The 15,927-nt window shown below is 39.2% G+C and overlaps 1 protein-coding gene across 5 annotated transcripts in view; it reads right to left on the reverse strand.

Annotated features, from left to right (window-relative positions):
* PRKDC (protein kinase, DNA-activated, catalytic subunit) overlaps positions 1 to 15,927 on the reverse strand; it is a 243,275-nt gene that overhangs the window by 128,327 nt on the left and 99,021 nt on the right. For all 5 annotated transcript variants that reach the window (XM_035011118.1, XM_035011120.1, XM_035011117.1 and 2 more), the window contains 4 exons: positions 5,754 to 5,961; positions 2,760 to 2,938; positions 906 to 1,074; positions 573 to 638 (listed from right to left, as the gene is read on the reverse strand). In XM_035011118.1, the coding sequence (XP_034867009.1) occupies positions 573 to 638; positions 906 to 1,074; positions 2,760 to 2,938; positions 5,754 to 5,961 (622 nt within the window). The remainder of the gene's footprint in view (positions 1 to 572; positions 639 to 905; positions 1,075 to 2,759; positions 2,939 to 5,753; positions 5,962 to 15,927) is intronic.

The following is a 15,927-nucleotide window of genomic DNA, read 5'->3' on the forward strand; positions in this document are numbered from 1 at the left end:
TGACAGCTCCTGACCTAGACCATGGTGCACAAGCTCTGGCACTCTGCCCAATTCCCATTTCCAGTGGGCTGTGAAAGGTTGCACCTACAACGTCCCACCAATTGCTGAGGCTAGCATGTCAAACTTAGCGTGACTAAAATCAAGCTTGTCACATTTGCCACAGCAAAGTTTTCCAATTATCCCCATGACTTCTGCTCACAGCACCTCCATTATCCTGCCAAATCACCCAAGCAGGCCACAGCATTATAATTCTGTATCTGGATGGATCTCAATTTCACTGACTAGAGGAATTTACTCAGCAAACAACTTCTTGGATATGTCCGAATAGCTTCTTTTATTGCCATTTTCTATCTTTTACTAGTTAAGAAAGGGAAAAATCAAGTTATGATAATTTTTTTTTATAATTGCCTGAGATTATACCTCGGGCTGAACTACATTAAACTACCAGATTTTATAGTTCAAAGCAGACTTGAATATTGAGAATTTAACATGTTCAACAAAACATTTTTTTTTTTCTATAAGTACTTGGTAAATTTTTTAAACTCAGGAAACCACTGAAAAATTTCACTCACCTCAACTTCTACAGGAAATGTATAGCAGCGCTTCAGGTCAATCAGATTTTCCAAAATAAGCAAGTTCTGTAAATCCAAAGAATCATGTAAAAATATCTGAATAGTGGAAATCCTTATTGCTGATGCTACTATAGAATTAATGCTTACTTAATAACTCATGTGGAAGCACTTCAGCTTTAATATATATGGGTGTGCATATATGTATGTATGCAGAACTACAAGAGCTACATCTTTAATATTATAAGAACGTGCAAATTATGATATAACTTTAATTTATATAGTCTAACTTGAAATCCTACAGTGATAACAACTGTGAAAATTTCAGAAGTCTACCTTTTCAGGTTTTTCACTGAAGAGAAAACCTTGGTAAAATTTTAACTCGGTGAAGACACAGCAGATAACAGAAATGGCACAGTTGTATGCAGCACAGTGGTAAAGTCTTCTCCTCTCCAGCAACTGATTCTCACCTGCCATGTTCTCTGTAAATGCATCATAGCACAATCTGCAGAGTAGATCCAGGTTAAAAATTAATTCATGTAACAGGGAAATCGTTGCTCAAGCCCAACAATGCTAGATAACAGGATCTCAATTCAGTTCAGCCTTTTCTGAGTGTCAAGTTTGTGTCTGGCATAGTACCACGTACTGGAAATAAAAGACAAGCAAGTCACTGAACCCATGCCCATCTCAAGGCAAAGGCAGCGTCCAGGGATTTCACCACACTGGTAAGCATAGCAACAGCAACCAGCACAAGTTAAGAGATGGAAGCAAGGAAGATGGATAGTAACCCAGGTGAAGGAATCAACAAAAGGTTTTAAGAGAAATTATAAGAACTGTGTTTTGAATTCTAAGTTAGTCAAAGGGAAAATGTATGTGAGGATTATGAACAGAGAGAAGAGTGTCACTTACAGTAAGAGCTAAGCCACACAGTGTGTTCAGAAGATGAGGTGGGTATAGCAGTGGCTGGCAGTGAGCACAAGGTGGAGAGGGGTGTGCTCCTACAAGAGCTTGCCTGCCATGCTAAGGAGCTCAGACTTCATTCTGCAGGATGGGGTCTCCAAACAGTGCCCAGGTGACCAACTACTTTTGAAGAGTTTTGTCAGAACACAGCCATGCCCATTCATTTACATATTATTTATGGCTGCTTTTCCAGTACTGTGTAGTAGTTGCAAGAGACCAGACAGCCTGAAAAGTTGAAAACAGTTACTACCAGGCAAGCCCTTTACAGAAAAATTTTGCTGGTCCCTGATACTGAAGATGAAGTTCTTTTAAAGTGTTTTAGGTAGTCTGAAATGTTTTAGGTAGGAGAATGAAACAATCAGGTTCATACTGCAGAGGTATTATCATACTAGCAGTAATATGGAAAAACCGAGAGACAAGCCCAGGAGTGGGGAGAATAACTACAAAGGAGACTGCACTTCAGTGGTTCACCAAAGAACACCAGGCGCTACAACACTGTATGAAGGAAGGAAGATGAAAGAAGGGCCCCAGTCTTGGGAAGGCTGAGGAGATAAAATCCACCAGATCTGGTGACTGACAGGGTATGCATGGAGACTGGAGAGATGAAGAAGCAAAAATAAAACAGGGCTCTCGTTGGTGCAAATGAATGGATGGTGATGTCATTCCTAGAGGATATAAAATAAGAATTAGGGTAAGAGGAAAGTAAGGATAAGCTTGTTTGGGATATGCAAAATGAGCTATGGCAATGTGTGCATTCAATATTCACTAAAAGAGAACTTCATTAGAAGGCCAGTTTTAGAGAAAATGTATTCGATTACTTTGTATTTTATAGAATACCTGCTTGAACATACTGCCATTCCTTTCATTTCAAATTACAGTCAGGAAAAATAAAATACCTTCATATTATAAATCATACCATTAAAAATATATCAAGCTATTAAGGGGGGAAAATGGTAGGAAAAAAACAATAACAACAGAAAAAAGTTTTATTCCTTGTAAAAGATGAGTATAGGATAAACATGCTACCTAATAACCTGCTACATTAAAGTCTATCTAAGTAGTTTGTACCTAAGAAAAAAACCAAGAGAACTATAAAAACTGGTATTTAAACAAACTTAACCATTTATTCACATTATATGCAAGCATAAAAATATATGCATCAAAAATATTAACGAATCAAATACAACAAATCAAATACAAATCAAATAACAAAGTTAACTAAAACCTTACTTAATAAGTGTCTTTGTAAGTTCATTTCCTTCTGTAACACATGAGCCGTTGAAAACTTGATTAATTTTAGATTCTTTCGAGTGAACATCCTCTTTTGAAAGACGAGAATACATCACATCTAGCATTTTATAATAGCCCATCTTCTTGGTGATTTGAGTATCAAAGATAGATTCATTTAGCTAAGAAAAGGTAACAGATGATTATCTTTGGTCTTACCAAACACGAAAAATAGTTTATTGAATATACTGAATATTCAATTAAATATATTTAATATTCAATGCTCTTTACATAGAATGCAGTTTTAACATAGATATTGAATCACTTCAATAGGAGATGACCCAAGGTCAGGAACATAGGTCTAAATATTTATGTGTTATATTGAGTGTGGCAGGAAGTAATGTACAATGTCCAAATAGTAAACTTAGGACATGAGTATAGGGCTTTTGCAGAAAATCTTATCGAAGGCATGACAATAGCAGGTGAAACTTCAATGTATTAAAAAACAAAATGTTCAACTATTTACAGTAGTTTCTAAAAGATACCACATCCTAATCCCTAGAACCTGTGAATGCAATCTCATAAGGCAGGAAAGGACTTTTCGAATGTGATTAAGGATCTTGAGATAAGGAGACAATTCTGGGTTGTTCCCGTGGGCCATAAATGAAACCACATGTAATCTTGTAAGAGGACAGAGAGAGGGATGAGACATACAGGAAAAGGCAATGTGATGACAGAATTAGAGGCCAGAATGATGTAGCCACATACTGAGGAATGCCAGTAGCCATCAGAAGCTGGAGGAGGCAAGGAGTGGATATTCAGGGCCGCTGGGGCAAGTGTAGCCATGACAAAACCATAAATTCAGCTCAGTGAAACTAATTTTGGACTTCTGGCCTCCAAAACTGGGAAAGAATAAATTTCTGGTGTTCTAAGCCACCAAGCTTATGGTAATTTGTTACTGAAGATTCAGGAAACTAATACACATTCTGGTATCAAGACTTGGATCTGCTCTAACAAACAGATGATAGGTAGAGGCTAAAAGAAATTTCCCATGCAAGACAGAAAAAGCCAACTGCCTATAGTGACTGCTAGTAGAAATACCAACACTGAAGGCACTGGTGGTGAGGACTCAGAAGGAAATGAAAAGCATGGCAGAAAAAGCTAAAACTGTCTTACAGAACATCTCAATCATCATAAACACATTTTTGGTAGAAATTGGAGGTTAAAGTAGTTGCCAGTGAGGTCTCAAAAGGAAATAACGTATTTTTGGAAACTGGAGGAAAGAGGATCCTTGTTTTACAGCGGCAGAAAACTTAGCTGAGTAAGTGTTCTATAGTTACACACAAAACAGAACTTGTAAGCCATGTACTTGAATATTTAGCTGAGAAAATTTCCAAGCAAATTTGTTGAAGGTGCTGCCTGCTTCCAATTCTTTGCTGCTTATAATACAATGTGAGGTGCAAAACAAAAAGTTAAGAACTACTGAGCAAAAGGAACCAAAATGTGATGACTTGAGAAATTCTCAGCTTACCCAGACGGTAAAAGATGCTAACATTAGGAGATTCACTGTTAGAAAAGTGGCTCTGGAGAGAACAAGGATGTGGCTGGACAATCTTGAGCTAGTGCTGAAAAAATTAAGCATGGTACTCATGGATGCCCTCAACCATTTCAGCAGAACCAGGAACAGAGATGCCATTATCCATCAAAGATCTGTGGAGGACTCTCTTATCTAATGGAGTAAACCTCCAAGACACAAATAGGAGAGCTTTATAGTTTTTGAGAACATCATACCAGAAGGAGCACCACCAGCTTGGACTGAAAGGGACAGAGACAAAATGAAATGGGAAAAAAAAAAAAAAAAAGGCTCTTGTACTCCCTGAATTCTACAGGCAAGAAACCGATTGATAAAACTACTCAGCTGCAATATATGCTACCCTTCAAGAAAAAAGAAGAATGACTCCAAGAATGGAGACTTTGGTCCAGAGGGCAGAATATTAAGCAACAAAGCATTATTCCCGGGTCTTGAAACCTAACAGAATTTGCCTGCCTGGACCTTGAAAGTGCTATGGAACACTAACTTCTTTTTTACTTCATTTTCTCCTTTTTGGAACAGGAATGAATATAATAATCATCCCACCTGTTGAACCACTGTCTTCTGGAAACACATTATTTGTCTTCTAGTTTCACAGGTCCACAAATGGAAAGAACTTTGCCCCATGACAGATCACACGCAGAATCCCACCCATATCTGATTCATTATGATTTAAATGATGAAAGTTAGGACCCTGAACTGATGATATTCAGACACAATTTTGGACTTAAAAGTTGATGAGGTAATGCATTTAGACTTTGGGGGATATTGGGATGGGATAAATGTATTTTGCAAGTGGGAATATTTGGTGCAGGTGGACTGTATTCAGCTGAATAATATCCCCTTACAAATACCCATGTTCTAATCACTGGAACCGTGAATGTTACCTTATATGATAAAAAAGGATTATACAGATAAAATCATGTAAAGAGATGGGGAGATTATCTAAGTGGTTCCTAAATGCAATCATATATTTATAAGAGGGAGGCAGAGAGCAGTTAGAAGAGGAGGAGCAATGTGACCATAGAAGCAAAGAGAGGAGTGATCGGGCCACAAGCCAAGGAATGCTGGCAGCCACCAAAAGCGGGAAGAGGCAAAACACGGATTTGCCGCTTGGGCCTCTGGAGCCTTGCAACACCTTGACTGAAGCCCAAGGATGCTGATTTCTGGCCTGCAGAACTAAAAGAATAAAGATGTTCTAAGCCACATTGGTGGTAATTTCTTACAGCACCCTCAGGAACCTAATGCAGAACCCATGTAACTACAGATTGTTACCAAACTGTTGAGGTAACACTCCTTGAGCACTAAAGATCCTCTGAGTGAACACACTGCAATTTTTAAGGACACCGATCAAGGAGATTTGTCAATTCTTAGTAATATTAAATTTAATAATAGATGTACAATACCTTTGTAAATCTAGACTTCAACACATCAACGGCATCCACCACAATTTTGCTGAAGAACTCTCTCAAAGCACTCAGGCTACAATGCCACAAAAGGGTGAGAAGGGAGCGATCTACAAATGCTTGGCGAGTAACATTTGAAAGTAGGTCGTCCCTCTTGAACATTCTGTACACCCTTTCCAAAAGGGCTAATTGTGTGACACATGAACTCCTAAAAAAAAGAGAAAATTATATGAACATCCCTGCTTTGAACAAATATTTTACGAGTGCCTACCCACATAACAAGCAAAATAAACACCAATGACTATAAATAATTTTAAAGATTATTATATATAAAAACCACAAAATACAGAAAGCATTTGTACATGAACCATATTATTGTACTCATCCCCAGAAATCTTCATGCCAAATTTAGGCATTAAGAACTGTTTTCATTTACTTTCAAATCTGATTTCTTTAGAAAACATCTGGAAGGCTTTGGGATAGTCTCAGGTCTGAAGATGATCACAGGTCCAGAATTTGAAACTCAGGAGTCACAATTTAAAAATTCTAGTCTCTTCCTAGTAACAAACTGCCATTCCTATCTCCTATACAGAGATATATTCATCTGACCCTTTATATTCTCATCTGGAATATAAGATAGTTTAATGATCATCTGTAAGATTTTGTCTATAAACCAAGAATACAGAGTTAGTTTCCTCACCTACAAAAATATGAGGTTAAGACTCAAGGATCATTAAAATCCTTTTCCAGTTCTAAAATCCTGATACTCAGTAGTTAAATATTAACCAGGGCAAAAAGGTTCGATTTAGAAGGTAATTCAGTCATAAAATGTTAAGGCTCAGGACACTATTAAATGCTACATGGGCTTCTGTAATATTTATTTGGGCACTATCTTAGATTTAAATTCTTTTGAGGAGCTTCCTGATAGTGAGCACAGCAGAGATGCACAGCCTTAAAACTCTTACAGAGAAAGCTAAAAGGAGTTAGAGGAAAAGAAAAAGAGCAAAATCTGATTATAAAAACGGGCCAGCAGATAGTTTACTGAAAATAAATGCAAATGAGCTTAAATATATGACTATATGCTCTATTTCATTCGTAATAAGAGAAATATAAATTAAAGCAACACTGAGAAATTCTTTCTCACCTATAAAATTGGAAAAAATCACAATATACTCTACTGGCAAGACTGTGATGAAATAGGCACTCTTGTACACTGCCGAGGAAATGCAACAAATTATAGCCCCCAAATGAAGGATGCGGTGAAAGCTGGCAAAATTACAAACGCATTTACCTTTTGAATTATGTTTTGGAATCCATGCTAAAGATATATTAGCAAGGAAGGAGAGGAAAAGATGGCAGAGGAGTAGGGGAACTTATTCCAACCGATCCCCTGAATTGAGCTGGATATCTACCAGACCACTCTGATCACCCACAAAATCAGAATGAGATGTAAGAAGATATATCTGAATCTCTACAAACAGAATATTGCAGGCAGTTGGTTTCGAGGTATGATCCAGGGAGTTGTGATTCCGCGGGCAGATATCGGAAGATAAAAGGAAGGCGGAGGGAGCCTTCGGGATCCTGCACCATCAGTGCTTGAAAGCCTCTGGTGCTGGGGATGGGGCACAGACTCACAGACCGGTAGAGGTAGGGAAAGGACTTTAGGGCAGCCCCCTGGACTGAAACCTGGAGTGGTGGGGCCACATGTGAGAACTGGGGGTGGCTGGTGGTTTTAGAAGGGCAAAGACGTGCCTGGAATTGGAAGGAAGAGCTGGGAGCACCGCTGAGGGGCACACAACTCACGATGCTGCCGTTTTTAGCAACACAGACAGAAACGGAGATGGCTTGGCCTGGAGAGCTCACTGAAGAACAGACTGCGATCTCTCTCTTCTAAGGCAGAGGGCTGGAAACGGTCTCTTCTGCTCTGACTCTCAGAAGAGACGTGCAAAGCCACCAGGGAAAGCCAACAGACAACAAAAGCCCCAAAAAGCCGGTTTTCACTGAACCCAATTCCCCCCCCACCGGCCCAAACAGGATTGCCTGAGTAACTGCATGACAGGTCCCTCCCCTGGAAGACAGGCTGGGAGAACAAGAGGCCGACAATACTAAGGCCCCTATAAAACAGGTGCATCTCGCTTGGATTGTGATGAGTAATTTGGACTCTGTATATTCCCTCAACCACCCCACAACAGAATGACTAGGAGGACCCCCCAAAATAGGAACGACTCAGAGACTGTGACTTTTGCCACAGATTTACAAATGGATACAGATATAAGCAAGATGTTGGAAATGGACTTCAGTTATAAAGACGATAGCTAGAATGGAGAAATAGATTAATGGCAACATAAAGTCCCTAAGGGCAGAAATGAGAGCTGAACTGGCAGAACTTAAAAAATGCTATCAATGAGATCCAATCTAATGTAGATACTCTAACAGCTAGGGTAAACAAGGCAGAAGAACGAATTAGTGATCTAGAAGACAAATTGATAGAAAAGGAAAAAGAGGAGGCCTGGGAGAAACAGCTTAAAATCCATGAAAACATAATTAGAGAAATAAGTGAAACATTCCAATGACAGAATTGTTGGGATCCCTGAGGGGGTGGAGAGAGAGAGGACTAGAAAATATATTTGAGCAAATTGTAGCTGAGAACTTCCCTAATCTGGGGAATGAAACAAACATTCGTGTCCTAGAGGCAGAGAGGACCCCTCCCAAGATCAAGGAAAACAGACCAAAGCCCCAGCATGTAATAGTAAAACTCACAAATCTTTAGAACCGAGGAAACCATCTTAAGGGCAGTTAGGGGGAAGAGATTCCTTACGTACACAGGGAGGAACATCAGAACAACGTTATACCTATCCACAGGCACCTGGCAAGCCAGAAAGGGCTGGCAAGACATATTCAGGGTATTAAATGAGAAGAACATGCAGCCAAGAATACTTTATCCGGCAAGGCTGTCATTTAGAATGGATGTATAGATGCAGAGCTTCCACGACCGGCAGAAACTGAAAGAACATGTGACCATTAAGACAGCCCTGCAAGAAATATTAAGGGGGGTTCTATAAAAGCAGAGAGACCCCAAGAGTGATATAGAATAGAAATTTACAGAGACAATCTATAGAATCAAGAACTTCACAGGCAACATGATGACAATAAATTCATATATTTCAATAATCACTCTGAAGGTGAATGGCATAAGTGTTCCCATAAAAAGGCAGAGGATTGCAGATTGGATAAAAAGACAGAACCCATCCATATGCTGTCTAAAGGAGACTCATTTTGAACCTGAAGATACATTCAGACTGAAAGTGAAGGGATGGAGATCCATCTTCTATGCCAACGGACATCAAAAGAAAGCTGGGGTAGCAATTCTCGTATCAGACAAATTAGATTTTAAGTTAAAGACGGTAGTTAGAGACACAGAAGGACACTATATCATTCTTTTTTTTTTTTTTAAAGATTTTTATTTATTTGACAGAGAGAGCACAAGCAGAGGGAGAGAGAGGGAGAAGCAGGCTCCCTGCTGAGCAAAAAGCCTGATGTGGGACTCGATCCCAGGACCCTGGGATCATGACCCGGGCCGAAGGCAGCCGCTTAACCAACTGAGCCACCCAGGCATCCCTCACACTATATCATTCTTAAAGGGTCTATCCAACGAGAGGATCTAACAATTGTAAATATCTATGCCCCCAACATGGGAGCAGCCATCTACATAAGCCAACTGTTAACCAAAATAAAGAGTCATATTGATAACAATACGTTAATTGTAGGAGACCTCAATACTCCACTCTCAGCAATGGACAGATCATCTAAGCAGAAAATCAACAAAGAAACAAGAGCTTTGAATGACACAATGGACCAGATGGACCTCATAGATATATACAGAACATTCCACCCCAAAACAACAGAATACTCATTCTTCTTGGGCGCACATGGAACCTTCTCCAGAATAGAGCACATACTGGGCCACAAATCAGGTCTCAACCGATACCAAAAGACTGAGACTATTCCCTGCATATTCTCAGACCATAATGCTTTGAAACCGGAACTCAAATCACAAGAAAAAATTTGGAAGAAATTCAAATACTTGGAAGCTAAAGACCACTCTGCTCAAGAATGTTTGGGTCAAACAGGAAATCAAAGAACTTAAACAATTCATGGAAACCAATGAGAACGAAAACACATCTGTCCAAAACCTATGGCATATTGCAAAGGTGGTCTTAAGAGGGAAATACATAGCCATCCCAGCCTCACTCAAAAAACCAGAAAAATCCCGAATTCATCAACTAACTTTACATCTTAAAGAACTGGAGAAAAAACAACAAACGATGCCTAAGCAACACATTAGAAAAGAAATAATTAAGATTAGAGCAGAGATCAATGAATTAGAAAGCAGAGACAAAGTAGATCAGATCAACGAAACTTGAAGCTGATTCTTTGAAAGAAGATCTCCCATAAGATCGATAAACCACTGGTCAGACTTATCCAAAAGAAAAGAGAAAGGACCCAAACTATATAAAATTACGAATGAAGGGGAGAGATCATGACTAACACAAAGGAAATAGAAACAATTATTAGAAATTATTACCAACAGCTATATCCTAATATTGAGGACCCTGGAAGAAATGGATGCCTTCGGAGGAGAGCAAGATGGTGGAGTAGGAGACCTAAATTTTGTCTGGTCCTAGGAATTCAGCTAGATAGGTATCAAACCATTCTCAACACCTACAAATTCAACAGGAGATCGAAGAAAAGAATAGCCGCAATTCTATGAACAGAAGAGCAACCACTTTCTGGAAGGTAGGACGTGTGGAGAAGTGAATCCGAGGCGATACCTGGGAAGACAGACCACGGTGGGAGGGAGCCGGATACCGGCAAGTGATAGAGCAGCGGAGTACAAAACTGGAACTTTTAGAAGTCTGCTCCACTGAGGGACGTTGCTGCAGTGGCTAAGCAGGGGGTGGAACTGTTGCTGGGACAGTGTGGTCTCAGGACCCTCATGGTCACAGAAAGACCAAGGGTGCCTGAGTGCGGCAGAGCTCCCAGGTATCAGAGCAGGGAAGCTGACTGCAAAGACGGAGCCAAGGCGTGGGATCTCAGCTCAGGGTTGCCATAAACCATGATCCGCGGCACAGTCAGGCCACTACTCTTCCAGCAGGGACCCAACAAGCGGCAGAGCTGGGGAGACTGCCCTTCCTCCCTGAGGAGGGGTGGCGTTGGATTGCACTGCAGGAATCTGCTGGGTTTGGGACTCCAAACGGCGTCCTGTACCAGAGATAGAAATGCTCGGTCACAGGCTGGGTGAGCATGGAGTGTGGCTGGAGACCGGAGAGATGGCAGTGATTGACTGCTTTTCTCTGGGGGCTCACTGAGGAGTGGGGTCCCGAGTTCTCGTCCTCCAAAGCTGTACAGAAAACTGTACAAAAGCTACCGAGAGCAAACCAGAGCAGATTACTTAGCCTGGTCCCTGGCAAGGGCTGGTCAATTCTGCCTCAGGCAAAGACATTTGAGAATCACTGCAACAGGCCCCTCCCGCAGAAGATCAGCAAGAACAGCCAGCCAAGACCAGGTTTACTGATCAACGAGAACGGTAGAACTCCAGCACCAGGGGAATACAGCACATAGAATTCATGGCTTTTTTCCCCGATGATTCTTTAGTCTTCAAAGTTAACTTTTAAATTTTTCTTCTTTTTCTTTTTCTATTTTTTTTGATTTTTTTTCCCCTTTTTCAACCAACATCTTATCAATCCCTTTTTAAAAAATCTTTTTCATTTTTAGAATCATATTCTGTCCCTTCATTGTAGTTAACCTTATATTTTGTGTATATATATATAAATTGTTCTCTCTTTAAAATTCTGGGATACAGTTTCTTCTAGCAGACCAAAATATACCCTAAATCTCAAGTGTATAGCTTTGTTCTGGTCTCCTGCCTGATCACGTTTTCTTTTTTCTTTTAATTTCCCTTCTTTCTTTTTTCAAAAAACTTCCTATCTTATCAATTCCTCTTATAAAATCCTTTACAATTTTCATCTTTACAATCATATTCCATCCCTTCATCGTATTAACCATTATTTTTGTACATATATAAGTTTTTCTTTCTTTAAAATTTTGGGAGGCACTTTCTTCTAACAGACTAAAATATGCCCAAACTCTAGTGTAGATCTACTGATCTATGCAACAGCCTGATCATATTTGATCATATTCTTTTTTTCTTTCTTTTCCTTTCTTTCCCCCTGGTTTTGGGGCTCTTCTGATTTGTTTAGTGTACATTTTCCTGGGGTCTCTGTTACCCTGTTAGCCTTTTGTTCTCTCATTCATCTATTCTCCTCTGGACAAAATGACAAGAGAGAAAAACTGACCTCAAAAAAAAAAAAGAACAAGAGGCAGTACCGACTGCTAGGAACCTAATCAATACGGACATTAGTAAGATGTCGGAACTAGAGTTCAGAATGACGATTATAAAGATACTAGCTGGGCTTGAAAAAAGCTGGGAGGATACTAGAGAAACCCTTTCTGGAGACATAAAAAACTAAAATCTAACCAAGTTGAAATCAAAAAGGCTATTAATGAGGTGCAATAACAAATGGAGGCTCTAACTGCTAGGATAAATGAGGCAGAAGAGAGAATTAGTGATATAGAAGACCAAATGATGGAGAATAGAGAAGCTGAGAAAAAGAGAGATAACTACTGGATCACGAGGGCAGAATTTGAGAAATAAGTGATACCATAATGTGAAACAATATTAGAATAATTGGGATCCCAGAAAAAGAAGAAAGAGAGGGGCAGAAGGTATACTGAAGCGAATTATAGTAGAGAACTTCCCTAATTTGGGGAAGGAAACAGGCATCAAAATCCAGGAGGCACAGAGAACCCCTCTCAAAATCAATAAAAATAGGTCAATACCCCAACAATTAATAGTAAAACTTGCAAGACAAAGAGAAAATCCCGAAAGCAGCTCGGGACAAGAGTTCTATAACCTACAATGGTAGAAACATTAGATTGGCAGGAGACCTATCCAAAAAGACCTGGCAGGCCAGAAAGGACTGGCAGGATATATTCAGAGCGCTAAACGAGAAAAATATGCAGCCAAGAATACTGTATCCAGCTAGGCTGTCACTGAAAATAGAGGGAGAGTTAAAAAGCTTCCAGGACAAAAAAAAAACTAAAAGAATTTGCAAACACCAAACCACCTCTACAAGAAATATTGAAAGGGGTCCTCTAAGCAAAGAGAGAGCCTAAAAGTAACATAGACCAGAAAGGAACACAATCTACAGTAACAGTCACCTTATAGGCAATACAATGGCACTAAATTCATATCTTTCAATAGTTACCCTGAATGTAAACGGGCTAAATGCCCCAATCAAAAGACACAGGCTATCAGATTGGATACAAAAACAAGACCCATTGATATGCTGTCTGCAAGAGACTCATTTTAGACCCAAAGACACAGCCAGATTGAAAGTGAGGGGGTGGAAAACCATTTACCATGCTAATGGACACCAAAAGAAAGCTGGGGTAGTAATCCTTATATCAGACAAATTAGATTTTAAGCCAAAGATTATAATAAGAGATGAGGAAGGACACTATATCCTACTTAAAGGGTCTATCCAACAAGATCTAACAGTTTTAAGTATCTATGCCCCTAACATGGGAGCAGCCAATTATATAAACCAATTAAGAACAAAAGCAAAGAAACACATCAACAAGAATACAGTAATAGTAGAGGACTTTAACACCCCCCTCACTGAAATGGACAGATCATCTAAGCAAAAATCAACAAGGAAATAAAGGCTTTAAATGACACACGGGACCACATGGACTTCACAGATACATTCAGAACATTCCATTTCAAAGCAATAGAATACACATTCTTCTCTGGTGCCCTTGGAACAGTCTCCAGAATAGATCACATTCTAGGTCACAAATCAGGTCTCAACCAGTACCAAAAGACTGGCATCATTCCCTGCATATTTTCAGACCACAGTGCTTTGAATCTAGAACTCAATCACAAGAGGAAAGTTGGAAGAACTCAAATACATGGAGGCTAAAGAGCATCCTACTAAAGAATGAATGGGTCAACCAGGAAATTAAAGAAGAATTAAAAAAATTCATGGAAACATATGAAAATGAAAACATAACTATTCAAAATCTTTGGGATGCAGCAAAGGCAGTCCTAAGAGGAAAGTATATAGCAATACAAGCCTTTCTCAAGAAACAAGAAAGGTCTCAAATACACAACCTAACCCTACACCTAAAGGAGCTGGAGAAAGAACAGCAAATAAAGCCTAAACCCAGTAGAAGAGAAATAATAAATTTCAGAGCAGAAATCAATGAAATAGAAACCAAAAGAACAGCAGAAGAGATCAACGAAACTAGGAGCTGGTTCTTTGAAAGAATAAGATTGATAAACCCCTGGCCAGACTTATCAAAAAGAAAACGGAAATGACCCAAACAAAAAAAAATCATGAATGAAAGAGGAGAGATCATAACCAACACCAAAGAAATACAAACAATTATAAGAACATATTATGAGCAACTATATGCCAGCAAATTAGATAATCTGGAAGAAATGGATGCATTCCTAGAGATGTATCAACTACCAAAACTGAACCAGGAAGAAATAGAAAACCTGAACAGACCTATAACCACTAAGGAAATTGAAGCAGTCATCAAAAATCTCCCAAAAAACAAGAGTCCAGGGCCAGATGGCTTCCCAAGGGAATTCTAGCAAACATTTAAAGAAGAATTAATACCTATTCTTCTGAAACTGTTCCAAGAAATAGAAATGGAAGGAAAACTTCCAAACTCATTTTATGACGCCAGCATTACACCTTGATCGCAAAACCAAAGACCCTATCAAAAAGGAGAATTTACAGACAAATATCCCTGATGAACATGGATGCAAAAATTCTCACCAAAATACTAGTCAATAGGATCCAACAGTACATTGCAATGATTATTCACCACGACCAAGTGGGATTTATTCCTGGGCTTCAAGGTTGGTTCAACATCCGGAAATCAATGTGATACAATATATTAGTGAAAGAACAAGAACTATATGATCCTCTCAATAGATGCAGAAAAAACATTTGACAAAGTACAGCATCCTTTCTTGATTAAAACTCTTCAGAGTGTAGGGATAGAGGGTACATACCTCAATATCATAAAAGTCACCTATGAAAAACCCAGTGAATATCATTCTCAAAAACTGAGAGCTTTTCCCCTAAGTTTAGGAACATGCCAGGGATGTCCACTCTCACCACTGTTATTCAACATAGTACTTAGAAGTTCTAGCCACAGCAATCAAACAAAAAGAAATAATAGGCATCCGAATTGGCAAAGAAGAAGTGAAACTCCACTCTCTGCACATGATATGATACTTTATGTGGAAAACCCAAAGGCTCCACCCCAAAACTACTATACTCATAGAGGAATTCAGTAAAGTGGCAGGATGCGAAATCAATGCACAGAAATCAGCTGCATTTCTATACACCAGCAACATGACAGAAGAAAGAGAAATTAAGGAGTCGATCCCATTTAAAATTGTACCCCAAACTCTATGATACCTAGGAATAAATCTAACCAAAGAGGCAAAGAATCTGTACCCAGAAAACTATAGAATACTCATGAAAGAAATTGAGGAAGACATAAAGAAATGGAAAAACATCCCATGCTCATGGATTGGAAGAACAAATATTGTGAAAATGTCTATGCTACCTAGAACAATCTACACATTCAATGCAATCCCTATCAAAATACCATGGATATTTTTCACAGAGCTGGAACAAATAATCCTAAAATTTGTATGAAACCGGAAAAGACCCCAAGTAGCCAGAGGAATGTTGAAAAAGAAAAGCAAAGCTGAGGGCATCACAATTCCGGACTTCAAGCTCTATTACAAAGCTGTCATCATCAAGACAGTATGGTACTGGCACAAAAACAGACACACAGATCAGTGGAAAAGAAAAGAGCCCAGAAATGGACCCTCAACTCTATGGTCAACTAATCTTCAACAAAGCAGGAAAGAATGTCCAATGGAAAAAAGACAGTCTCTTCAACAAATGGTGTTGGGAAAATTGGACAGCCACATGCAGAAGAATGAAACTGGACCACTTCCTTACACCACACACAAAAATAGACTCAAAATGGATGAAAGACTTAAATGTGAGACAGGAAT

This window comes from Mirounga leonina, unplaced genomic scaffold (genome assembly GCF_011800145.1).
Source record: "Mirounga leonina isolate KUSES-001 unplaced genomic scaffold, KU_Mleo_1.0 Mir_165, whole genome shotgun sequence".
NCBI classification, from domain to species: domain Eukaryota; kingdom Metazoa; phylum Chordata; class Mammalia; order Carnivora; family Phocidae; genus Mirounga; species Mirounga leonina.